Source organism: Misgurnus anguillicaudatus, chromosome 18, assembly GCF_027580225.2.
Source record: "Misgurnus anguillicaudatus chromosome 18, ASM2758022v2, whole genome shotgun sequence".
In the NCBI taxonomy this organism is placed as follows: Eukaryota; Metazoa; Chordata; class Actinopteri; order Cypriniformes; family Cobitidae; genus Misgurnus; species Misgurnus anguillicaudatus.
In genome coordinates, this window is record NC_073354.2 from 5,625,945 (window position 1) to 5,653,511 (window position 27,567).

At 37.8% G+C, this 27,567-nt stretch overlaps 1 protein-coding gene across 1 annotated transcript in view; it reads left to right on the top strand.

Moving 5' to 3' along the window:
- Positions 1-1,218: 1,218 nt before the first annotated feature.
- Positions 1,219-27,567, top strand: part of ipcef1 (interaction protein for cytohesin exchange factors 1) — a 73,473-nt gene continuing 47,124 nt past the window's right edge. Inside the window, exons 1-2 of the mRNA XM_073855447.1 lie at positions 1,219-1,437; positions 21,427-21,590. Of these exons, the coding sequence (XP_073711548.1) occupies positions 1,386-1,437; positions 21,427-21,590 (216 nt within the window). The 5' untranslated portion in view covers positions 1,219-1,385. The remainder of the gene's footprint in view (positions 1,438-21,426; positions 21,591-27,567) is intronic.

The following is a 27,567-nucleotide window of genomic DNA, read 5'->3' on the forward strand; positions in this document are numbered from 1 at the left end:
CTGGCCGCTTGCAATCTCTCAAGTGTTGTGCTTTAGAAGCAAAGCTTCGCAGCAGCATTAATTATGTGTTAAGAAATATATTTCTGCATCAAATTTCATGCAGAGTTATCAGTGAGCCCTGCTTTGGCAAACTTGAAGGACTGACACAAGGAAGCCAGTCCACGGTTTGGCCAATCAGATGAAGGGGGCGTTTCAGCGCCGACCAGAGGCGTAAATGAAATATAGAACCTATTTACTGATTTGTAATCCACAAATGAAAAATGAAAAATCGAGCCGTAATCTAATTTTCCATTTTATGACATAAACGGAAAAACGAAAAAACGAACCGATTTCCCATTTCTCTTTACATGATTTCAGATAGGATATTAAATGAATAAAACGTACACGGACCCACATGCCTTAAAAATCTAAACTAAGTCTAAATAAATCTACATTATCTACAATAAAATGCATAAATGAGTTATATATTGATTGATCGGTAGAGGGCAGTGTTTATCAAAAAAATATCAGTTGCGTGATATTTGAAAAATCTGTTTAAATAAATTTATTTTGAAGTTATTTACAAACAAGCAGTCAGTTATATTTTATATGTTTTATTGTATATTTGAACGTTTTTAGTTTCGATTAGATTATTTGTTGATTTACAAAGCACTGCCCAAGTAGATTCGTAAATTGTAATACATTGTATCTAAATGAACATCAACAGAACCAAATGAAACTTAAAGGGATAGTTCACCCAAAATATCTTTTTTTTTCTGATAAACACAAAAGAAGATATTTTAATAAATGATGGTAAGCACACAGCTGCTGTAACCATTGACTTCCACAGTAGGATAAACAAATTCTATTAAAGTAATGTAATAAATTATGAAAAAGGTATTTTTAAAAAAAATTATGAAGATATTTTGATAAATGATGGTAAGCACACAGTTGATGCCTACGCCTAAAAAGTTTGAACCACTGGTTTACGATGCAACTTCCATTTATTTGTAAAGAACCATACCAACGTAATAGAAGAGTAATGCTACTTAAACAGAAGGAAAAGACAAATATATGATTTAAACCCAAATTACAGCGAGTAAACATACACTCACAATAATTTAAAGCGCATATTGGAGCACTATAAACAAACCTGAGTGTAACATGATCCTCTCTCTCTCTCTCTCTCTCTCTCTCTCTCTCTCTCTCTCTCTCTCTCTCTCTCTCTCTCTCTCTCTCTCTCTCTTTGTAGTTTCGGTCCGTGGGTTTGAGTCTGAGCGCTGTTTCTGTGATCAGATCAGATCAGTGTTCAGCTGTTATGAGTAAAGACTGCTCGTGTATGATGCGGTAAACTTTGGTGAAACTTCAGTGAAACTTTCCAGCTGATTTACCCACACAGCAGAATAATGGAGCCGATAACACACTGGACACCGACTCAGGTTGTAAACTGGATCAGAGGTAAGACATTCACGTGAATTCTGTGGTACAATTTTAACATGTTTACTACTACAACGCCTACCTAGTTAGCAAATTTGTTAAATTCTCTTATGATGCACTTTAAAGTATAATTGATGAGAATCAATAGCTGTAAAACATGTGATATTTGGCTGAACGATGGTTACCAGAGTGGGCGAAATCTACCCCCATAACCCAACACAGAAACTCGGTGTTTATTTATTTGTCGCTAAGCGTGACCAACACTTATCTAAAATAAACTAAAACTCAAGATAAGGTCATATTTTTAAAGTATTTGTTTATTGAAATACTTTTAATTAGACTATATAAATGATATAACGTGTAGTTTAGTATTTTGTCATGGCATATTGTTTCTTAAACACCATCAGTTTCTAATAGTTTATAATTTCTCAGTTTGGCAAACTCATTTGTTTTGTGTTTTAAGTGATATATTACTGCAAAACAAAGTTACTTAGTATTTTTGTCTTGTTTTTAGTACAAATATCTAAACATTCTTAAATCAAGATGCGTTTTTTGGTGAGCAAAATGACCTTAGAAAATAAGTCTAGTTTTTAGACAATAAATATCTAATTTAATTACATTTGTGCCTATAACAAGCAAAAAATGGGGTAACCCATTAACTTTTTTAAAACGCCTAATTAAAATAAAACATTTTACCCCATTGGCTGGTTTTTGCTTGTTTTAAGCACAATTTCACTTAAATTTTATATTTTATGTCTAAAAACTAGACTTATTTTTAGTGCTGGGCAAAGATTAATCGCGATTAATCGCATACTAAATAAAAGTGATTTTTGACATAAAATATGAGTATGTGTTGTGTGTAATAATTATGTATATATAAATACAAACACATTCATTTATGTATTTAAGAAATATTTACATGTTTATATATATTTATTTATATTTTTATATACTCTATATTAAAAATAAATTAAAAACAATTATATATAAGTAAAACAATTCTGAAATGAATATATGAATGTGTGTGTGCTTAAATATACACAATTATTAGACACAGTACACGCACATATATTATGCAAAAAAATCACTTTTATTTTGTATGCGATTAATCGCGATTAATCTTTGCCCAGCACTACTTATTTTCTTAGGTCATTTTGCAGAATGCATCTCAAGTTAAGAGTTTTTAGATATTTGTACTGAAAACAAGACAAAAATACTAAGTAAGAAAGTCATTTTTTGCAGTTTAGGATAACTTTATACATATATCTGATAACAGATGTCAGTTTCCACTATTAAATGCAGCCATTAAATTGATAATAAATCATTTATTTCTCTACAGAATAATAAATGGTTGTTTTACATAGGGAAATATCTTGGGCTGGACGCCATGGTCAGTCATTTGAATTTGGCTGCACTTTTTATGCAACCTGAAACTCATTTATTTAGACATTTAGTCTTTGTGTAAAATCCTAATAAAGTTGTTTTGTGACTACTTGTTAAGGATGATATGCAACATTGTAGATAATTTGGATATTGTGTTTCTCTTCATACTGGTTTACATTACATTCATTGTTTGTTGATGTTGGAGGTTTAGCAGATGTTACTTGGGAAGTGTCATGGATAGCACAGATCCATTTGGGTTAATGGATCTTATACCATGTGTTTATCATGTTCTCCTTCTTTGGATGTGTTTATGTCCACTATTTGTGTAATACATAGTACACAGAGGATAGACTTTAAAGGGATTTTAGCAATTTTATTGCTTAAAAACATAGTTGTACATTTCTACTCATGCTTTTCATCTTGGTTCAAGTGTCTATAAGGAACCAGTAAGAACTTTAACCGTGAACAAGCAGAGACCTTGGCGTCAAGGTCTCCCACAATATGAAATGACTGTAATTCTGTGCTAAATCACTAGCCATGACTTCTGAGATGGTTTGGGTCCAAGACATTCACACAGTTTTTTACTGAGAGGTTTTCAGCAGATGCATCTAATTATAAACAAAGGCACCTTAAAGGGCAAAAAACCTGCTGTTCAGATCCTGTGTAAAAGTTGGCTTTTTGTGCTAATAAAGGACTAGCGTAGCTTTCCTGGCACTAGTCGCAGACAATAAGAACAAGGCAAATGTCTATTAAAGAGATGGGATGTTTCCAGGGTCTTTAGGTCTGCAAGCAAGAGCACTGATCTAAGATGGGCTCAGATGATGAAACTTAATAAAGCAGTTGACCGATATCCGGCGATATTTACCCATTTCAATATGATCTTACATCAATTACTGTACTGAGTAGTTAAAAAAAAAAGAAATAAAAATCACGAGTCTCGTCACTAGTTGTTATACTGTATGCGTAGTGACGAAACACAAAGTCAACAATGATCGAATTTTAATTCAATCTTAAGGCGTTTCGTGGTATAGTCACAAAATATTTGATTTATTTTTTTCGTGTTCATGCACACAATTTTCCTCTTTTTTTCGTGTCAATGAGCAGGAATGTCTTTTTCGTGTCACTTAGCACAAATTTCTATATATTGTTCTTCGTGACCCCGAACACAACTTTTTTTATTGTGTTATTTTATGTATTGGTTATTTTATGTAAATATTTTTTACCATTGCCACTTGTGATTGGGGTAAGAACCACTTTCTGTTACATTTCAGACATCCTAACCCAAACCCAAAGTCTAACCCCAAGTGAAAATGGTTTAAAAATAGAAAAAAATGGGGAAAAAAAACAATACATAAAATGACACGGAAAAGAAAGTTGTGGTTGAGGTACACGAAGAACAATATATAGAAATTTGTGCTGAGTGACACACAAAAAAAGGGATAATTGTGTCCATAAACACAAATAAATAAATCAAATATTTTGTGACTACCACAAAATGCTTTAAGATAGGATTGAGAATTTGTATGTATTTTACGACTTGACTAATCTATATAAATTCGTACAGGGTGAATCTTACAAAAATGTCCGATTATTATATAAAAAGCACGCCACCCCTAACCCCGCTCCTAACCCCAACATCAAAATGGGCGAAAGCAAATCGTACAAAAACATATGAAGGTGGTCGTACAAATCAGCCCCCTCGTAAAATACACATGAATTGACCCTTCGCTAAGCCATGCCTATAAATTGCAACAGGCCAATCGTGGTTTAACAACGGTACCTAGGCACGGGAGGTCTGTCAAGCTTTCGTATAGATTATGTAAATCCAGTACACGGTATCCTAAAAGTTTGGACGGGTTGGTGGAATTGTTTCCCTTCCCGAAACCTAAAACCCAAGTAGAGAAACGCCGGACGTGGATCAACCAGTTTGAAAGGCCTTATTCACAACTAAATGTTGACAGGATTAAAAAAAGCATCTACGTTTGCTCCAATGTAAGAGCGTGCTAATGTTAGCTAGTTAACTCAGCACATCATTGCTAGGAAATAATGACATAATGCGTATATTTGAACGTAAAATAAGATGATTAAAGGCAAGACGGAGGCTGATTGACATACTTTAAAAATATTTTAGCATTTTGTTAATGGACGGCCTACCCCTGAGTACCTGAATCTGATCGCGGCTCTCCCGGGGTTAACGTTAGTTCTATAAGCAGGAAAGTGTTATCATTGCAAAGTGGTCAGGCTAATGTCTTATGTTTATTCCACAATACTTATAGATAAGCTGTTTGATTGATAATTATTAGATTATTTTCACGAATTTTACTTACCCTGCTGTGCATGAACAAAGCTGTGTGTTTTCCATTTGAATGGTCAGCGTATGCGGCGGCTGCTGCTTGCGCTGGGACCTATAGGCTTTAGCTTAAATTCTGATTAAATTATTTTTTAATCAGTTAATATATATATATATATATATATATATATATATTAGTAATGCATTACAATATTAAGTTACTCTCCGAACAATTAACTAATTGCGTTACTTAGTTACTTTTAATGGAAAGTAATGCTTACGTTACTTTTTAGTTACTTTTGCGTTCATTTTTCTTGGCTGAGGGTTGATCTCTTTCAGGCCTTGCAGGTGTTTTTATGACTGAAAAGTTCTGCATTCAGAAATTGCATATTTCATCATCACAAAAATGTCGAGCTCTGGTCTGCTATCTCAGTTTCTGACTCAAACTGTTCCCACACAGGCGTGTACGCATAATGTGCATAATGTGACCATGTTTAATTTAATTCAGTGCATATTTTACATCTAATTAATTACACTAAGAAAGTAACTTGCATTACTTTTTTACATTTGTACATTTATAAAGTAATGCATTACTTTACTTGTTTACACGTTACTTGTAATGCGTTACCCCCAACACTGTATATACAGTTTTGTCTTTGGTCTTGCTCTTCTAGATATCTCTCCTGTTTGCCAAAAATTATGAATTAATCTGACACCGGTGCATACATACTGTAATAGACTTGAAAGTCACAAAAGCTTGACAGACTTAGCGACAGTAACTAAGGAGGGTGGGGCTTAGCGAAGGGTGAATTGCCATGGGGTAGCTTTGGATGTGCCTGCATTTTTGATCTAGTTGTTTACATTCAAACGTGACATATCAATTGTTAAATACACTCAAAATATGAATTCTTTTCTTTAACAAACGTATTGTTTTGCTACGGAGCCCGGCAGGTCACCCCTTGGAGAAAATAAAACAATACCCACAAATATGTGATCCGAAAGATCAGAAAAAAATCCGAATTCGTCCCTTCAGTTTACAAACCATACTCACAGATTATTAAACGATTTCCTCAGGAGTTAACAATCAGTTTTTGCAATCCGTACCAATAAACCGCCTGCACAATTTTGTAATCCGTCCCCACGGTTTTGCAAACTGTACTCACGGATTGTAGCCCTATCCCTCATCTGAGAGCAATGAATTGTTAACTCGTGCGCACAATGTATAAAACTGAGGGAATAATCTGTAAATACGATTTATAAACTTAAGGGACAAATTACAAAACCATGATCTCAGATTTGCGGATCTTGTTTTCTTCTCTCCACGGGGTGACTTGCCGGGATCTGTATTTTGCTCCAAAAGACTCACTGGAGTCGGATGGATTTCTTTTATGATGATGGATGGGTTTAAAAAAATGAATACTATATTCAATGTCATTACAAGTCTAGAAAGAGCTAGGATATTATTATTATTACGATGTTATAACTTTTAATGTGGTTGGTTTACAAAAGGAAGTCATATACACATAGGATGGCATTAGGATTCTGAGTAAATATTGTGCAATAACTTGGGTGCTGATTTGAATTCATCTCTAATATTTCTTTATTTAGCAAATGATCAACTTGACAGATGTAGGGCTTACTGTGGCCTTATGTGTTTACTCGGATAAACACAGCTACCTGCATTAAGCATTAGTGAGGTCACACAGCCTATGGCACCAGGTTCATTATAATTACACTGTGGTATGTGTTTTATTACGGCTTAACTGTTGTTTGCTCTTGAAGCAATCTGCAGGATATTAGTGGATAATTCGCAAAAACGTGACGCTCTTTCACTGAACTTTGGACTTAGTAATACAAATATCTTCTGATTCACTCCTGAGTTAAATAAAGTACAAAGCCTGACTACTTAGACACTGCACACTGGATATAATCAAAGGTATTCAGTGCAATTCCAATAAACCAGATTTATAATATGCAATATCAGCAACACAAGTTGTTATTGTGATGATCTGTTATCGCGCTGTGGAGTTCACCTGAAACACCCGTCAGACAGTCTGACCTACTTATCTCAGTAGTACCTGCTTTCTTTATTAGTGATCAAATCTGCCATTTATATCCTGGTGACATTGTTGTTGGAATAACACGCTGTTGTGGAGGCTTCATTGATTGTCCATGGATTACTGTCACACATGACTGAGTTGCGTGACTGTGGTTTGGACTGTTTGTGTATCAGGTGGAGACGTCAGTTTCGTCTTTGTTAGAAACTCTTTACTGTCTGTGACTCATACACAAACACACCCACTTTAGCTCCGCCCACCAACCTGTTTAAAGAGATACTCTGTTCTGCTGCTATATCTGTCTGTCTGTCTGTCTGTCTATTTGTCTGTCTGTCTATCTAGCTATTTATGTATGTTTTTTTGTCTGTCTGTCTATATACCTGCCTGTCTATCTGTCTGTCTGTCCATCTAGCTAGCTATCTGTATCTATATCTATATGCCTGCCTATCTGCCTCACTGTCTGTCTACCTGACTGCCTGCCTGCCTGCCTTACTGTCTGTCTGCCTGTCTGTCTGTCTGTCTGCCTTTCTGTCTGTCTGCCTATATGCCTGTCTTTCTGTCTATATGTCTGACTATATGTATGTCTGTCCATCTAGCTAGCTATCTGTATGTATATCTATATGCCTGTCTGCCTGAGTGTCTGTCTGTCGGTATGCCTGTCTGTTTGTCTGTCTGTATCCCTGCCTTTAAGCCTGTCTGTCTGCCTATCTGTCTTTCTGTCTGTCTATATTCCTGCCTATATGACTGTCTGTCTGCCTGCTTGTCTGACTGTCTGTCTGGTGTCTGTCTGTCTGTCTGGCTATAAGCCTGCCTGTCTTTCTGCCTGTCTGTCTATATGCCTGCCTATATGTCTGTCTGTTTGTCTGTCTGTCTGTCTGTCTGTCTGTCTGCCTGCCTACCTGTATGTTTGTCTGTCTATCTATCTATCTATCTGTCTGTCTGTCTGTCTGTCTGTATGCTTGCCTATATGTATGTCTGCCTGTCTGTCTGTCTGTCTGTCTGTGCCTGTCTGTATTCTTGCCTGCTGTCTGCCTGTCTGTATGCCTGCCTATAAGCCTGTCTGTCTGACTATTTGTCTGTCTGTCTGCCTGTCTGTCTATATGCCTGCCTATATGACTGTCTGTCTGCTTGCCTACCTGTATGTTTGTCTGTCTATCTATCTATCTGTCTGCCTGTCTGTCTGCCTGTCTATCTGTCTGTCTGTATGTATGTATGCATGCCTTTCTGTATGCCTGCTTGTATGCCTGTCTGTTTGTCTATATGACTGCCTGTCTCTCTGCCTGCATGTCTGTCTACATGCCTGTCTGTCTATTTGTCTGTCTGTCTGTCTGTCTTTCTGTCTGTCTGCCTGTCTGTCTATATGCCGGCCTATATGTCTGTCTGACTGTCTGTCTGCCTGTCTATCTTTCTGTCTGTCTGTCTGACTATATGCTTGCCTATATGTCTGTCTGTATGCCTTTATGTCTTTCTGTCTGCCTGTATGTCTATCAGTTTGCCTGTCTGTCTGTCATCAGTCTGCCTGTCTGTCTAAATGCCTGCCTATATGCCTGTTTGCCTGCCTATCTGTGTGTATGTGTGTGATTCTTTATCTGTCTGTCTATCTATATGTTTGTCTGCATGTCTGTCTATCAGTCTGCCTGTCTGTCTATATGTCTGTATGCCTGCCTATATGCCTGCCTGTCTGTCTGCCTATCTGTCTGCCTATCTGTCTGCCTGTCTGCATCTATGTCTGATTCCCTGTCTGTCTGTTTATATGTCTGATTGTCTGTCTGTCTGTCTATCTATAAGCCTGTTGGCCACTCGCTTATTTTTCCTTGTTTTGCATGTGAAGCTAATACATTTTTCAATTAAATAAACTGAAATGTCCCTACTATATTTAAGATTTTATGTGTTTTCTTGTAAAGTAATTGTTCAATAAACGTGACTCCAGTAAAAAAGTTTCTGACAAGCTCCAAAAATGGGATTTGGTTCCTACAGTGGGAAAGAACCTAAAGAACCATTTAGATCCAGTCAGTGAATTGAACTGATTCATCAGAGTCAATGAGCTCAAACTCTCTCAAACAGGAATTTGTTATATCACTACTGGAATTCACCCAAAACACACAAGCAGAGCATCAGGACCTTATGAACAGTGAGACAGCCATTTATGTACACACTTTATTGAAAAATGTTAATTCTGGATAGTCTAGAGATGGAGAGTGTTGCTTTTGTTTCTTTCTCTCTGTCATCCCCCAGCACTTCATTTGTTCTGGCTCATCTTCTACCAATAGAAAAGACTGATGTCACATCACCATTGAAGGGGACACTAAATGCACCAAATGCTTCTTTCATCCACTCTTGCTTTTCATGAGCACACTTGTATCTTTTAAGAGAGGAGGGGTGCAAACATTCCCTCTGTTGACCCCCCAGGCCGTGGAATGTGTGCCAAACTTCACTTATTCACAGCTCAGACAGACAAGCACATGATAGTGAAGTCTATCTAATCACTGCATGAGCTAAATGATAAAGAAAGCCAAGAAAAAGACTTTTGGTAGTGTAGAAACAAATAGTATATAAAACAAAATCAAAATTCTAATGCGATAGCTATAAAGTCTAGGAGCGTCCTCTACACAAGTACATGATAGCAAAATGCTACTGGCTAAAACAGCTTGATTTAATATGTTGTTGCATTACAGTAAACTCAATTCAAAAACAAATGGGCAATTATCACATACATTAGCATTAGCAAAAATGTCATAGCAAAACAACAGTTTAAATAAGAAGTCGATTAAACTGTCAACCAAAAAAAAAAAAAATGTTTTAGCTAACACATAGCCTACGGTTAAGTAGCACAGACTTTTAAAGAGAAATTTATCATCTTTTTATGTAATACCTGAAAAGGTAACTCAACGCAAACCATTTGAGGAAACCAATTGCCTTAAACCATTGGGGGTGGTTTCCCAGACAGGGATTAGCTTAAACCAGGACGAGGCCTTAGTTTAATTATGAAATAGAACTAGTTTTAACAAATATGCCTTACTAAAAACATAACTTGTGTGAATTTTGAGGCAAAACAAAGGACAATGATGTATTTTAAGATATGTGAGTGCAAGTTGTTTTCAGTTTGGATAGCTCTTACATTTATTTTAGTCAAGGACTAGTCTAATCCCTGTCCGGGAAACCACCCCTTTAAGTTTTAATACATACACTAGCAAGTGTAAAAGTGTACTAACCATGTTTTTTTGTGTATTGATTGCTATTAGCAAAACCATGGTTTTACTGTAGCCTACTAACCATAGTTTTTGGTTTAACTCTAGTAAATACATGATTAATTATTAAAAGGGCACTTATATTTAAGTTCACAGTACTCATATGTGGCAATCGGTTTCCTCAAATGGTTTGAGTTGAGTTAACTTATGATGTTTACGCGACAACGTTTTTTATGCAGTTTGGAGGTTTGTTTAGATGTCAACATTTCTTTGTTCGCATGTCAACGTTTGGGGTCCTGAAAACGTAAGCTTTTGAAAGCGTGTTTTTAAAACAACGTCATTATCGTTTTCCGTTTAAACGACAAAAACACAATCTGTGAAAACGATGACATCATGCGCATGTGTATTATGTATTGTGCATACTACAGGCATGTGCAAGTATTTGACAACCATACAATAATGGTGGTTTACAGGACTGTTTTTAGGCTGCTCAAAATACTGAGTTTATTAACGCTTCTCCAACAAATGTTACAAAATTTTGCCACTTTATTGTCCATTGTCACTTGTAGTAATAAACGTATTAAAAACAATACATACATAAATAGTAATAAAAACAATACATACGCCAAATTCCACTTTGGTGTGCATATGATACCCCAGTCCTTCCCATTCACTTAAACGGTGCATCTTTTTTGTTGTTTTATTTATTGGTTTCTCAATTTATTTGCTATTTTTTTACCATTTTCCCTTGGGTTTAGGGTTAGTGCAACTTTTTGTTATATTAAAATGACACCCTAACCCAAACCCAATTCTAACCCCAACTCCAAGCGACCATGGCTTAAATATAGACCAAAACATGGAGAACCCTAAATGCAAGCAAAAATGGTTTAAAATACAGAAAAAAATAAGAAACCAGTAAATAAGACAACAAAAATAGATGCGCCGTTTAAGTGAATGGGAAGGACTGGCATATCATATGCACACCAAAGTGGAATTTGGCGCATTTATTGCACGATTTTTACACTTTGTGCTATTTATACGCATCTACATGAGACTGGGTAAGAATAAACCTACCTCATCATCTGTCTAATCAAAACTGCTTAATCCTTTCGCTGTCTTGATTGCTTGCAGTTATTGCTCTGTAGAATAATGCGTATGTGCGCAGGCACTTAGTGTTTATTTACGAAGTAACATCGCCAAATAGTGGTACACATACCTTTACGAAAATTAACCATGTTTTTTGTGGTAAAAGTGTAGTAACCATGTTTTTTTTTGTGTATTGATTACTATTAGCAAATAGCTATCAACGTTTTTAGTGGTTTTCCTGGATTTGTGCGAACCGGGATTTTTCAAAAATGCAAAGGATAAACTTTTCAGTTTTTAGTACAGTTGTTGATGTGCAAACATGCCCTTAGTACTGAGGTTTGTTACCACCACAGTAGGGCAGAAACACACATTAAAGGGTGTGAGAGAAAGTATAAACACTGTGGCGCTATCAAAACACTGCTCTGTTTGTTTGAGTATCCCGACCAGCATGGCACACCAACAGATGCACAGCCAATGGTGTAAATTTGGGATGGTAATATCTGTTTTGGAAACTATTTTGGTACTATTTTGCATAGCCGTGCCAATAGAGGCATCGAAATGACACACATACAATAATTTAACATGCTTGCGTTAAACAGTCACATCAGCATTTGAGTACTTTTGTGTAGTTTGTTTCTGGCCTGGGAGACGTGCTACATGTCCTACAGAATTGCTTCCTTGTTGTGTTGTATAATGCAAATACAGTACACAGCCTGGACAGCAAACAGGGAGGCGTTGTTGTCTGGTCCTTAAAAAGAAGTAGATTTGTGCTCGCGTGACGACGTGCTCATTTGGTAAACCTGAACTTTGATTTGGTGGCCAGATGAGTTGGTTGTAGAATATGAGGATTTACATTCCAATCCAGTTTAGCAGACAGAAATGGATTCAACCTGTGACATCATCGGACCAAAGCCATGAACATGATGCACGCTTTGTTTTAGAGAAAAATATTTTGTTTGCATATTTCCATTCTCAAACGGCTAGTAAAGGGCAGACGTGGACTGCCGTGTTATCCATGCAGGCCTTGATATGGAGTGGAAGAGAGCTCCACACTATTTTCGACTCCTGGAAGAGTTTCAGACGCACCACGAGAACAATAAACATTCTTCAAGTCTCCAAAGCCCAGCAGGAGCGTTTTAGAAATACACTCTGCTACTGGCTTTTGTACACACACTGACTTTCTCAGGCCAGACCTATCAATAAGAGACTCCATCTGGAGTATACAGAGAGAAAGAGACTGTGGAGGAGAGATGCTGAAGCATGGGAGGCAATGTGGTGCTTTCCCAATTGTGGGTTGGGGACAGCGGATAGGATGTGGATGTACATTTTGGGGCCTTGTATCTATTTTAAATTGTGCAAAGTCACACAAAATACTGTATGAATGCATTTGCCAATGGCGTCACAGGTAATGTTGGACCCTGTCTTATTCCTTCTGCTGTAATGAATACTCGCTCATTTGAAAGTCACTTGGGACAAAGCGTCTGCTAAGTGCGTAAATGTAAACTTTAAAGGAGCGGTGAATCAAAAACTCAATTTTAACTTGATAATTTGTTATATAAGAGGTCATCATACTTAAATGAACATCCTGCAAGTTTCAGAACTGAAAATGTCCGTGCTACTGAAATATAACCGTCTTTGGCACCAAGCCAGCTAAAAACTCCAGTCTAAAATTCGGAAATCTATGACGTCAAAGTAGAATTGAAACACCTCCCCATAACCAAAAGGACAAGTCTACTTTTGTAGCCCCGCCCACAGCTTCGCGTGACACGTGTGTCTCAGTAAGTAAACATGTCTTTAAAGATTGACAAATTTAACCAAAATGACTTTTTAAATACATTTTTTTCTGAGAGACTTTTATTTTGACGCGGTGATCTGTTATGATACCATGGAAACGCTTTTTCGGTTGTGAAAGAACCGCGTGGGAACAACCATGGGAACAACACAGAAGCTAAATACTTCAATTCGGAGGTTTGGAACCTAACATTAGCAATATGCTTGGATAAAGTTTGCTTTTGAAGAAGTTCCAGCTCGTGTGGGGAGCGTTTGTTAACGTTGTGGACATGGATTCATTTGTAAAGAAGTCGATGCTGGATTTGCAGAGAGACTCAGTCAGAAGCACCACTTATATTGGATCTGACAACAATGACACAGCAGTATAATTCACAGTAAGACATTTTACTTTATTTAAGTTACTGCGTTTCACTATTGCTTTGTTAAAAGAGATTGCTTGATGTGTCCTGTTGTAACATCCGTGTCTAAATACGTTTGTTGACTGTTTTAATTTACTAAAAACATTAAACGATTAATAAAGGTACACTTAACAATACGACTGTAATTTAAAGGTAGAAATATACAAAGTTAGTTATAAGGAAGGATTTATCAACCGCAGTTTAGATTCTGATGCCCGTTTACTGTGTTGTATACGGTAACTTAGGCAAGTTGCGTTTGAAAGGTCAAACACTCAACAAAGCTTATTTTTTATCATATAACTGTGGTATTTAACATTACGTGAATGTAAAAGCAACCTCACAAGCACAATAGAAATATACAAAGTTATTGATAAGGATTTATTAGCCGCAGTTTAGATTCGGATGCACGCTTACTGTGTTGTATACGGTAATTTAGTCACGTCGAGTTTTGTTTCTACTTTAATATACGTATTGTCATTTATGTGTATCATGTTTAGCACCCAGAATCTTTTGTGTCTCAAACATATTTGTGTTCGGCTGCTATTTTTATCACATTAATGTTTTTAAAACATTTCCCTACATGTAATGACGGGGAATGAAGCTGTCCAATCATAGCAGTGGGTGTTTACGTTCAGGTCTTCAATGCGGCCCGCCCCTTCAAACGAACCATTTCTCAAGACAGCCATTAATCCATGTTACAAAATAGCGTATTACTTATTGCTTTTGATGTTTTTGAATGTAAAAACAACGCGAAATGCATAAGTAGACATCAATCAACGTCATAAAGCAATAAAATCGACCAATTCACGGCCCCTTTAACAGCTTGAGAAACCACACTGAGAACAGTGATTCTGTTGAATTCACCCCTAAAGGCAAATGTTTATATCCAAGGAATGGTGTCTTGTGAAATCGTTGGTTAGTAGTTTGTCTTGAAAAGTTGGTAACTGATGAGAATCTTCACTTTTAATTTGCGTTAAAGAGCCTCTATTACATGGCTAAATACAACTATATTTTGTGTATTTGGTTTAATACAATGTGTTTGCGTGGTTTTTGGTTCAAAAAAGACATTGTTTTCCACATATGGTACGTTATTGGTGCTCCCATATGCCTTGCCTACCTGAAACACGTTGATTTTGTACAAAGCTTATCATTCTAAAAAGCGCTGTGTCCTCCGATTGGCAAGCTAATCTGTACGTTGTGATCGACCTGAATACCTCTGACGTCAGCCGGAAATATGACGCTCCTTACCATGTTTGGAAGATTAGGTCACAATGCAATACTGACAGAAGTTAATATCGTCTTTACTACCTTATCAATACGAGCCAAATCTGATCCAGAAAATGCAGACGACCAAGCTGATCGGTCAACTTTACCAGCAGGGTTTGAGCAGAACGTAACAGATTGGTAATGATACTAAAACCTAAAACCATGTCTGCATTTGTGGTCATAGAAACGACAAACAACAAGAGCTACTCTGCACGGCTCAAAACTCGTGTTTGAATGGTAGTTTTAATAGTAGTAAATTCTTTAAATATGAAAACAAAGATGACTTACAGGCCGTGAGTCAAAGTGGGAGGAATTACAATAATGAACTATGATAGTAAACTGTTGCCTACAATCCATGTGTTTGTTGTAGTTCAAGAAAATAGATTTACGTTGAAAACGATAACTCGCGTCATTGTTTACTTTGGAGTTTGTACCTTTTGCATATCGTTAACATGTTCTAATACACACTTACACACCAAAGAAAATGTAAAAACATGAATCGGATAATACGTGCTCTTTAACGTTTAAAAGCGCAATCGTCTCTATCGCCATCTCTGTTCGAAACATAAAATTGCAGGTTACTTAATTTACCAACCCATTCTCACCCCCCAAGGCGTCAAAATCTGAAGCATGTTCAAACGCCTTCAGCGTCAGTATGAAGGCATGAAGGGTGCCCCTATGCGTCACTATATCATTGAAATGGGACCTCCGTTGCTTTCATGCTAATCCCTCAGCGTCGGATATAGACGAAAGGGAATCCCGGAAGGTGATGCCGTCACGTTATGCGACGATCGGCAGGATCATGCCGCTTCTGGACGGTAACTACTAAATTTTTGTTCCAAATTTTTTGATGGGGTTAGAACGACTTTCTGTTACATAAAATTACATCCTAACCCAAACCCAACTTTAACCCTAACCCCAAGTGACAATGGTTTAAAAATCAGAAGACAAAAAGTATAAACCAATACAGACATCCTAACCCAAACCGGAACTCTAACCCTAACCCCAAGCAACAGTGGCTCAAAAATCAGAAGACAAAAAGTATAAACAAACTGACATCCAAACCCCAAGTCTAACCCCAACCCCAAGAGACAATGGTTTAAAAATTGAAAAAAAATTGAGTAGTTACCGTCCAGAAGCGGCATGATCCTGTCGATCGTCACATAACGTGACGACATCCCCTTCCGGGATTCCCTTTCGTCTAAATCCAACGCTGAGGGATTAGCATGAAAGCAACGGAGTTCCCATTTCGTCGATATAGTGACGCATAGGGGCACCCTTCGCGTCTTCATACTGACGCTGAAGGCGTTTGAAGATGCTTCAGATTTTGACGCCTTGGGAAGTAAGAATGTGTTGAATTTACGTATTTTAAAAAATCAAATAAAATATCCTGTGAAATCCAACTCAACAGCTCAACTTAAGGCCGGGGTATATCTTTTATCCGCATCCGCGCAGCTTTCCAAGTATACTCCTCGCGGCTACACGTGGATGGCCGCGTTCAACACTAAACGCAATAAAAAATTATTTTTTATTCAAATTATTAGTCTAACAGGCCGTCAGGGCAGCACTGATTTGGCGACATTTACAGTACATTAAAACATTAGGATAGGTGAAGAAAAGTAGCCGATCCACTATTGCAAACACAGTTTAGAACAAACAACAAGACAACAAAAAAAACAAGAATCAAACATTATGGTAACAAACATGCTCCACAGCTTTCTGTTCTTGGAAGAAGTAAAAGTTTAAGAAGAAAAATGATAGTGTGTGTGCAAATGCTGTCTATTTCCTTTGTATAATTGTTTGTAGTGGAGTGTCCTGTCTAAATATTTTCACGCACATGCACTGTTGTACACACACTGTACGCGCATCTCAAATTTTGGGCTGCATGCGGACGTCCGCGTGGCTGCCGGCGGACCCTCCTGATGCTGAAAATGACGTCATGCAGACGGCGCGCATACGCGGACGTCCCTAGTATACTTTCGTCTTTATTATTTATTATTTCAAGCTTACGGATGTGAATCTTGGTACGGTATGATTAAAGATTAAGTTTATCTACTGGCTCTTATTTTTAACAAAATATTTACGGATTGCACTTATATGTTAAGGCTTCTCAAATGTGAATGAACCTCTGCCCAGAAACATCTTTTATGTGTTTCCTTCAACGTTTACAGATGCACCAACAACCACACAGCCATAAAGGCACATGGTTAGTATTTATTATTAAAATACCTGAAGAAAACCAGTCTGATGCTAGTTTGCTCACACTTCACTGGCGAACTGTGTTTGTCGCTAATCTTTTTTATGTAGCAGCTTTCACTCCGACACTTTCATTGGCTTTGTGTCTGCCGGTTTGAGAATGCAGCTGTTGTCTCTCATCGGGGGTGCTGAGGGTGCATGGTATTCGGGGGTCCGTAACTTTGCCCTTTGAACCCTCTTTGCCTCCTTTTTTTTGCTTTCTCTTTGATTTTTAGAAGTGGCTTCTACCCCCCACAAAGAGCCTCTTTTCACATAGCAGTCACACAAACTGGACAGAATGGGTTTTCAGTCCACCTCCACTGCCTTAAACCATAGTTTAAAGGGCTTTATCTGTCTCTTTTCCAGACGTGGTTTGAACAAATGTATTCTCAGTCAAATCTCGGGACTGAGGGTCTGTTTGAGTGAATCCCTGAAAAATCATGTCTAGGTCATATGCACCATAATATCAAAAAGAGCAAAAAAACTGCTAACTTATTTATTAATATATGACCTAGACAGGTCACTGAGGTCAAAACCAATTAAACCTGAACATCATGTGTTTAACAGCAGAGGTGTGATCATACAATATAATACACATGGCATCCACCTTATTTTTAACATAAATATGGGTGCCAACATCTTTGAGCTCCTTTGTTTAAGACTCCCGGTGAGCCAATAAAGCTAATGGTAGTCATATTGTGAGTGACACAGGTGTGCCGTTTGACTGGCTAGTTAATGTTTATTATGAAATCCAGGAAGATCGGTATCATAGGTTGCCATAATAGCTGATACAAACGCAGTAAATCTCTACAAAACATTTGTTTTAACCATAATCTACGCCCAAGGGCCGAATGTGCACCCATGATCTATATTTATAAATCCATCCAGTAAAACATTTCATGGAAACTGCAGTAAACACTATATACAATAATTGTTCAACAAAAACTAATGGCATGCTAATAAAAATATGCTGATTTAGCTGGTTTATTTATTCTGCTATTATATATTATTACAAAAATGCGATTACAGTATAGAATATATACGACATAAACTGCTTATTGTAATGTTTATAACAGTTCTGAATGTGTCTGCTTGCATTTTAAATTAAAAAGTAAATAATTTCATAAGCCCATGTCTCCCTCCCTACCTAAGAAGCGATGTTTATAAAAACAAAAACAATACTGAATACATGTAATTGTTTAATGTGTTTATTATGGTTTGTTCAAATTACTTACAATGCTGCTGCCTATCGGACCGTGTGAAGCTTGATGTGCCGCCAATATAAACTCAAACAAGTCGATTAAAAATTGCTGTTTAAAAAAAAATCTCACACCAGAGGGACAGTTGTGACATTTTAAACATTGGCCTGCAAAGGTTACAAACACGAATTCTTGGTCTATTCCACGTACAAACACTTGACTGACTTTCCCACTAAACAGATACTGGTATGTCTTTGTGCTTTGCTACCCAGTCTCACAAGGTTTTGTTATATAGTAACGTAATTTTCGATTATTTTTTTCGTGATTTTATCACAAATTTCCGCATCTTTTCGTGATCGTATAACGAATTCCTGTTTTGATATGATTATCACGTATTGGTTACTAAACTGCTTTTTCCTTTTTTCAAACCACTGTCGCTTCGGTTTAGGGTTAGATTTGGTGCTTGCATTAGAATGTCGCTTTATGTATAAGTTTATACTATTTTTTCAGATTTATTTTTTTATATGTCGCCTGCCGTTAGGGTTCGAGTTGGGTTTGGGTAGGGATGTCATTTTATGTAAATCTAAGGCCTAGTCCACACGGACACAGGTATTTTTATAACCGTGAGTTTTTTCATGTGGTTCGGCCGTTTGTCCACACGAAACCGCAGTATCAGGGCACTGAAACCGAGCATATTTGAAAACCCGGCCAGGGTGAGCTTTTTAAGAAACCCCGGTTACAGTGGTGTCGTGTAGAGAGTAAAACCGGGGGTTTTGCCTTGCGACGTCAGAGTGTGCGCCGTTATCCACTGTGTTAGACGTCAAGATTGTGCGCCGCTGACTGCTTTGTTGATGATTCTGTGCAATGGCGGACGTATCTTGCAAATAATAACTGTGCTAACAGGGCTTCTAACATGTATACAGATAGATGCTCAGTTATCTCACTATATTGCGGAACACGATTTGGGTTATATCCCCACCTGCTGGTGTGGCATGCTCTTGACAGCGCTTGATAGCGTGCTTTTGCTTTATCGTGTGGATGGATATTTAATTTAAACCGAGCATGTGTGGACAGGATTTTTTTTTTAGGGAAAACTCCGGTTATGAATATACCCGTGTCCGTGTGGACTAGGCCTAACCCTAAACCGACGTGACAATGGTAAGAAAATAGGACAAAACAGTTGAGTAACCAATACGTGATAATCACATGAAAACAGGAATTCGTTATATGATCACGAATAAACGCGGAAATTCGTGATAATATATATAAAAAAAAAATTATGTGACTATATAACGAATTTCGTGGTCTACACTTTTATATTTAAGCAATAAGGTACGAGAGGCTGTGCTGTATCGTGAATAAGTAACGGCTGAAGGGCGTTGTAAGCTGTTACTTATTCACGATACAGCACTTGCCTCGAGTACCTTATTGCTTTTATAAAACGGTTACCACACAATATTAAAGTAAAAAAAAATTAGCGCAACTTTCATGAAGTTAAATCAATAAAAGCATTCCTTCCGCTAGAAAAAATAGTCCCTGAATGCAAACAACAACATGAAAGCTCAAATAAAAACAACAAACTGCTCTCAGACTTTGTCTCATTATATGTTTAAGTGTTGCTAAGTGTTGCTAAGGGCGCAGTGATATTAAATAGAACCGTTGGGTGAAGCGGTCATAGCAGTGTTTTATTGTGAATAAAGCACACCTATTGACCAATCAGAATCAAGGATTGGAACTAACCGTTTTATAATTGAGCATTGAATACGCGTCACCCCTCAGCAACAACACGAAATTATTGAATATATCTTCATATGATTTGATATATCAGGCCACTTGGCAGGTGTAAATATTTACCATAACATTTTTAATCATGTTTTGTGCGTGCTCCCACCGGCCGACAACTGAAATGGAAAAAAGTGAAATACTTCCGTGTTTGAAAATAAGGTGGATAATGTAGCAAGAGACCTAGTACTTCATGAACCAACTCTCAGATAGTCATGTGCTCTTCGTGTGTGTTTGTAAAAGTAATGACACAGCAGTCTACTTACAGTCCTGCCCAAGAATATTGACACCCTTGGTAAATATGATCAATTAAGGCTGTGAAAATTCATCTGCATTGTAAATACTTTTGATATTTTATTTTTAAAAAAAATCACAAAAATGTATCCTTTCATTGGATAATAAGAATTTAAAATAGGGTGAAATATCATTATGAAATAAATGTTTTTCTCTAATAAACATTGGCCACAATTATTGGCACCCTTTCATTCAATACTTTTTATAACCTCCATTTGCCAGTTTAACAGGTCAAGAGTGTCTCCTATAATGCCTGATGAGGTTAGAAAACACCTGACAAGAGATCAGAGACCATTCCTTCATCCAGAATCACTCTTTAGATTCCCAGCTTTTCCTCTTCCGTTCACTCCTCTCATTTTCTGTAGGGTTCAGGTCAGAGGACTGGAATGGCTATAACAGAAACTTGGTTTTGAGCTCAGTGACCCATTTCTGTGTTGTTTTTGAGGTTTGAGTTATTGTATGGTTGGAAAATGCAAAAAACATGGCCCATTATAAGATTTCTAACATAATGATAATTCCCCTCTGTTTTAAATTCTTATTATCCAATGAAAGGATACATTTTTGTGAAATTTTTAAATAAAAAATAAAAAGGATTAACAATGCAGATTAATTTTCACACCCTTATTTGATCATATTTACCAAGGGTGCCAATATTCTTGGGCAGGACTGTACTTAACAAGTGGTCAACACCCAGAATTGTGCTGCAGGTGTGTTCTGATCTGACTGACTATTGATTATTTTGGCTCTGTGTTCAGTCACACTTGGTATCCTGTGTATAATCTTGAGTCTTAAAGCATATCAAATACAGATCAGTTGTGGTTGGTGGTCATATATATTACATTTATCTGTTCTCATATGAGTTTTAACAGTATCTGTACGTGAGAAATATTCAGGGGCAGGACAAGACAGACAAGTGCAAACGTCTTACAGTATGTTGACTCAAGCCTGAATGTTTGCATGACACTTACATGGTGTCAAAACACCCATAGGACTCCTAAAAAGAAGCTTTGTGTTCACTCTCTTCCTCTCCGTCTCGTTCAGGTCTGGATGACAGTCTCCACCAGTACATTTCTAACTTTGAGAGGGAGAAGATCGATGGAGAGCAGCTTATGAAGATCTCACATCAGGATCTAGAGAAGCTGACGGTGACCCGTGTCGGCCATCAGGAGCTCATTCTGGAGGCAGTGGACCTCCTCTGTGCATTGGTCAGTCACCATGTTTTTACAAATAGTAAACAAAACACCAAAATAACATGGTTACTACACTTAAACTACAATAAAACCATGGTTCATTATTTAAGGGGTGATCCACCTTTCTCCTGTCTAAAATTATGCCTCTTTCTCTGCAACACAGCCAATTAGATTTTGTAAAGAAACCTTGTCTAATCACTTTTCTCTCCATCAGGAAGTGTATATTTAGCATATGAGTTAAAATTACCAAAGAATGCATTAAATAATCTGTTAAATTGTGATATCTACATTGAAGATATGTGAATTAATTAAGTGCAAAAATGATCCAGATCCACAGTTTTACATGTCCATTTACAACCCTAGGATTTGCCTTTAGAATAAAAAGGTCTGTTATTATTACCTTATTTGAGAGAGTCATGAATAATAATGTTGAGCTCTGCTCTGATTGGCTGTTTCTCAGAGCAGCTCCTTTAGTAGCTCTGTGTGTGTGTAAACAGACCTTATGTTTGAGTCTGTATCAGAAATGAGGAATAATTAATTGTTTGGAGATTATTAATGGACGTTTCTGATTGGTAAGTTTGTGTTTTTTCAGTATGGAGCTGCAAAACTTAACTGTAACGTCAATAGTAGAACTTTAGCCTAAACGCTAGCATATAGCATTAACTAGCATATAGCGCTAACTCAGCAGTCACAACTTTGTTTTTAGCATTGTAACAACATTGTAATGTGTTATTTAATGTTGGGGGTTTACATCTCGACTGTAACGTCACAGTTGATGTTATTAGGGCCCGAGCACACAAGTGTGAGGACCCTATTGTTTTTGCTCCGTTTATTATTATTATTATTATTATTATTATTTATTCTTCTTCTTCTCCAAAGTGAATCGCATTTTTGAGGGGCGAAACATGCTCGAAAACTCATGAAATTTTGCACACATGTCAGGAGTGGCGAAAATTTACATGTGGCATAGGCGCCAGAAGTGGGCGTGTAGAAATGGCTCGATAGCGCCACCTGCAAAATTTCAAGAGAACAGCCCCCCCGCTACGAAAAACGTACAGATACGAAATTTGGTAGGATCATCTATCACCCCAAGACCTACAAAAAAGTCTCTGGAGCGAAGCTCTAAACCCAACAGGAAGTCCGCCATTTTGAATTTTTGCCTTGATTTTTGTGCAAATTTGGTCATTTGCAGCCTTCATACTTTAACGAACTCCTCCTACAGATTTAATCCGATCATCGTCATATTTGGTCAATCTCATCTAAAGGCCTTTGCGATGTTAAATTGCGGAGATCTTGACTTTTCGTCAGAGGGTGTGTCCGTGGCGGCCTGACAAATTTCGGCATTTTCGCCATGAAACAGGAAGTGGCTCTAACTCAGGCATACAATGTCCAATCTGCCCCACGCTTCATACGTTTGATAAGGGTCTTGGCCTGAACACATTTCAATGCCAATATTCAACTTCACTCATAGCGCCACCTAGAGGTAGGAGGAAATACCATGTTTTATGCTCTGATTTACTGCTCTTAGAGATTTAATCAAATCATCATCATATTTGGTCTGACTGATGTTAAGCCCTTTTCCTTGATAAATTGCGAAGATCTTGACTTTTCGTTGAAGGGCGTGTCCGTGGCGGCCTGGCAAAGTGTGATGTTTCGCCATGAAACAGGAAGTTGTTATAACTCAGGCATACAATGTCCGATCTGCCCCTGACTTCACACGTTTGATAAGGGTCCAGGCCTGAACACATCAACATGGCATAATTCAGTAACACTCATAGCGCCACCTAGAGGCAGCAGGAAATACCATGTTTTACGCTGTGATTTACTGCTCTTAGATATTTAACCATATCAACATCATATTTCACCAGTGTAATCTCAAGACCTTGTGTGATGATAAAAAGCAACGACCTTGACTTTTCATTAAAGGGCGTGTCCGTGGCGGCCTTGCAAAGTATCGGTAAATGAATCGCATTTTTGACAGGCTAAACAAGCCCAAAAAGTCATAAAACGTTGCACACATGTCAGAAGTGGCGAAAATTTACATGTGGCATAGGCGCCAGAAGTGGGCGTGTAGAAATGGCTCGATAGCGCCACCTGCAAAATTTCAAGCGAACAGCCCCCCTGCTACGAAAAATGTACAGATACGAAATTTGGTAGGATCATCTATCACCCCAAGACCTACAAAAAAGTCTCTTGGAGCGAAGCTCTAAACCCCACAGGAAGTCAGCCATTTTGAATTTTTGTGCAAATTTGGTCATTTCCAGGCTTCATACTGCAAGAAACTCCTCCTACAGATTTAATCAGATCATCATCATATTTGGTCCGTGTCTTGTAAAGGCATTTGCGATGCTAAATTGCAGAAATCTTGACATGTTGTTGGAGGGTGTGTCCGTGGCGGACGTGTCAAATTTCTGTGTTTCACAATGAAACAGGAAGTGGCTCTAACTCAGGTATACAATGTCCAATCTGCCACACACTTCACACGTTTGATGCGAGTCTTGGCCTGAACACATTTCAATGCCAATATTCAGCTTCAGTCATAGCGCCATCTAGAGGTAGCAGGAAATACCATGTTTTACACTATGATTTACTGCTCTTAGAGATTTAATCAAATCATCATCATATTTGGTCTGACTGATGTTAAGCCCTTTGCAATGATAAATTGCAAAGATCTTGACTTTTCGTTGAAGGGCGTGTCCGTTGCAGCCTGGCAAAGTGTGATGTTTCACCATGAAACAGGAAGCTGTTGTAATTCAGACATACATAGTCCGATCTGCCCCCAACTTCACACGTTTCATAAGGGTCCCGGCCTGAACACATCAACATGGCATAATTCAGTATCAGTCATAGCGCCACCTAGAGGCAGCAGGAAATACCACCTTTTATGCTGTGACTTACTGCTCTTAGAGATTTAAACATATCAACATCATATTTCACCAGTGTAATCTCAAGACCTTGTGTGATGATAAATAGCAACGACCTTGACTTTTCGTTAAAATGCGTGTCCGTTGCGGCCTCGCAAGGTATCGCTAAATGAATCTTATTTTTGACAGCCTAAACGAGCTCAAAAAGTCATGAAACGTTGCACACGTGTCAAAAGTGGCGAATATTTTCATGTGATATAGGCCTCAGAACTTGGGGAGTTAAAATGGCTCTATAGCGCCACCTACAAAAGTTCAATAGAGCAGCCCCCCCGCTATGTTAATTGCACAAGATACGAAATGCGGTAGGATCATGTATCACCCCAAGACCTACAAAAAAGTCTCTTGGAGCAAAGCTCTAAACCTCACAGGAAGTCAGCCATTTTGAATTTTCTCTGTAATTTGAGTGCAAATTTTGCCATTTCTGGCCTTCGTATATTAACAAACTCCTCCTATAAATTTAATCAGATAATCATCATATTTGGTGAGTGTCATCTAAAGGGCTTTGCAGTGCTAAATTGCGGAGATCTTGACATTTCAATGGAGGGTGTGTATGTGGCGGCTTGCTAAATTCCTGTGTTTCTCAATGACACAGGAAGTTGTTCTAACTCAGGTTTAAAATGTCCAATCTGACCCACGCTTCACAAGTTTGATAAGTGTCCTGTCCTGATCACATCACCATGACAATATTCAGAAAAAGTTATAGCGCCACCTGCTGGCAGCAGGAAATGCCATGTTTTACACAGTGATTTGTTGCTCATTGAAATGTATTCAGATCATCATCATATTTGATCAGTCGGAACTTATGGACTTCACAATGATAAATTGTGAAGATCTTGACTTTTCGTTGAAGGACGTGTCCGTGACGGCCTGGCAAAGTTTGATGTTTCACCATGAGAAAGCTGTTGTAACTCAGGCATGCAATGTCCGACCTGTCACAGACATCATACGTTTGACAAGGGTCCTGGCCTCAACACATCAATGTTACAACAATCAATTACAATCATAGAGCTGTGGCACTTCAAAGTTCCTTTGAATATCCACCTATATTTATCCACGGAAATTTCAATCCCCCTGGTTTATTGCTTTACTAAGGCCATAGAGTGGCGGTGCACATGAGTGCGAGGGCCCTTCCATCACTGCTTGCAGTTTTAATGTTGAGATTGTTTTTCTGTTTTCAAGCAGTCTTTAGCATGCACAAGGTTTACATAAGAAGGTAGAAACAATCACATTTTAGGCTCATGATATGTCATTACCATGTACACAAATCTTATTATTCATCTGGGCCTATGTAAATACACTTTTACATTCTACCGCACCTTGTATAGTCTGTTTTTTACGTGTACGTACGTGCATGGTCGAACTCAAAGACTTGCAAAGTATAGTTTACTTGACTCGTACATGTCCACAGACATTCGACGTATGCGCATAGCGACAAAATGCAATGCATCTTCTAGGCTACATACTACATTTTCCTGTAGGAAAAAACTGACCATATTTTGTTCTTAAGAAATCAAGAAAAAAAGACAAGTGCAGTGCATTGCATTGTGGGATACAGCATCTGTTGAAGCGTGCTTGTCTGAGTATGCAAAGCATAAAGAAAATTTGCATGCTATGTATTGTACACATGTTATACACTTAAGAAAGAATAAAATAGTATACTTTTCCATACATAACCAGTGTTTTTTTAACCTTATCTAAAGAGTGTTGTAAAAACGAGTATGTACCTCCAAACCGATTGTACTTTTAGAGATGTTTTCACCTAAATTGGAAACTTTTTATGTGTTTTGTCTGATCGTTTACATGACAATGGCTGCCAGACAACATAAACCTATGAAAGCTAAAATGCAAGTTTTTGAAAACTACACCTTTGTTGTTTCATGTAAACAACAAAACCTGCTTATCTGTGGACGGTGATGTCATGTGCATGCGTATATTGTGTTTAGTCTACAGACTTGTGCACGCACTTGAAACATAACAATAATGGCAACAAGATTTTGCTATTGCTTCTCCAGCAGTTCACAATATGTTGTTGCGTTATAGTCAGGGGCACATGTTGTAATAAACCTAGCTTATTGTCCGTCAAAACATATTTTTACATTTATTACTATGTAGATGAATGCGTATGTGCGCAAGCGTGTATTGCTTTTTTACAAAGTAACATCGCCATCTAATGGCCAGGCACACATGAGTAACTTTGTCAGGCATGTGTGAAATTTCGTTGTAGCCTTAAATGTTAATTATGCCACATAAATATATATTAAAAACAAGAACTTATTTTGACTCAGGAAGCTAAATATTCAAACACAAACAGAGTTTGTCTAACCCAAGACGAGAAGTTTCTCCACCGTTTGGGCTTTGTTATAGGTGGAGGCTCTGCTGAACAGGAAATCAGAGAGATTTCCAGGCATTCCAATCAGCTGTTTTTGCTCACTTCCTTCCCAAGATTTCCTCTGACCTTCCCTGCTCTTCTGGAAAGTGTCAGTAGCTAAAAGCGCACTTTAAAAAAAGATTGCATATAGTAACTACGTAAATAAAACACAGAGAGAGTGCATCATAAGAGAGTCTGTGTGTTTGTGTACGGAGGCAGTACTGATTGTTATCATTGAACCCGTGCTCGCCGCAGCTCTGTCCTAACATTGTGTTGAATATGAATAGGGAGGGTCAGCTGGAACAAACAGTGTCCACTGTGTCCATTCAAACTTCATTCTGTCAGGACAGGAGACTTACACGGGCCATTATAATAGGAGACCGGCCGCTCCATGAGTAGATACAAACTGAGACAAGATGCTCGATTTTAATTGACGAGAGCATCTCTACAGATTTTGGGAAAAGGGGGGCTAATTTAAAGATGTTAAAATATAACATAGTTTGTCATAATTTGTTACAGTTTTAATGCATTTACTGTTATAAAATGTGAATAAAACCATAAATAAAGAATAAATGACACTCAGCCTTTGAATAGTAGTATGCATGTTATCAGTTTGGGTTTCCTCTGAGAAAATATTGTGTGAATTACCGTATGTGACTCTTTCTTTAAACGTCACCTGTTTAAGGCAGTGAGCAGGGAA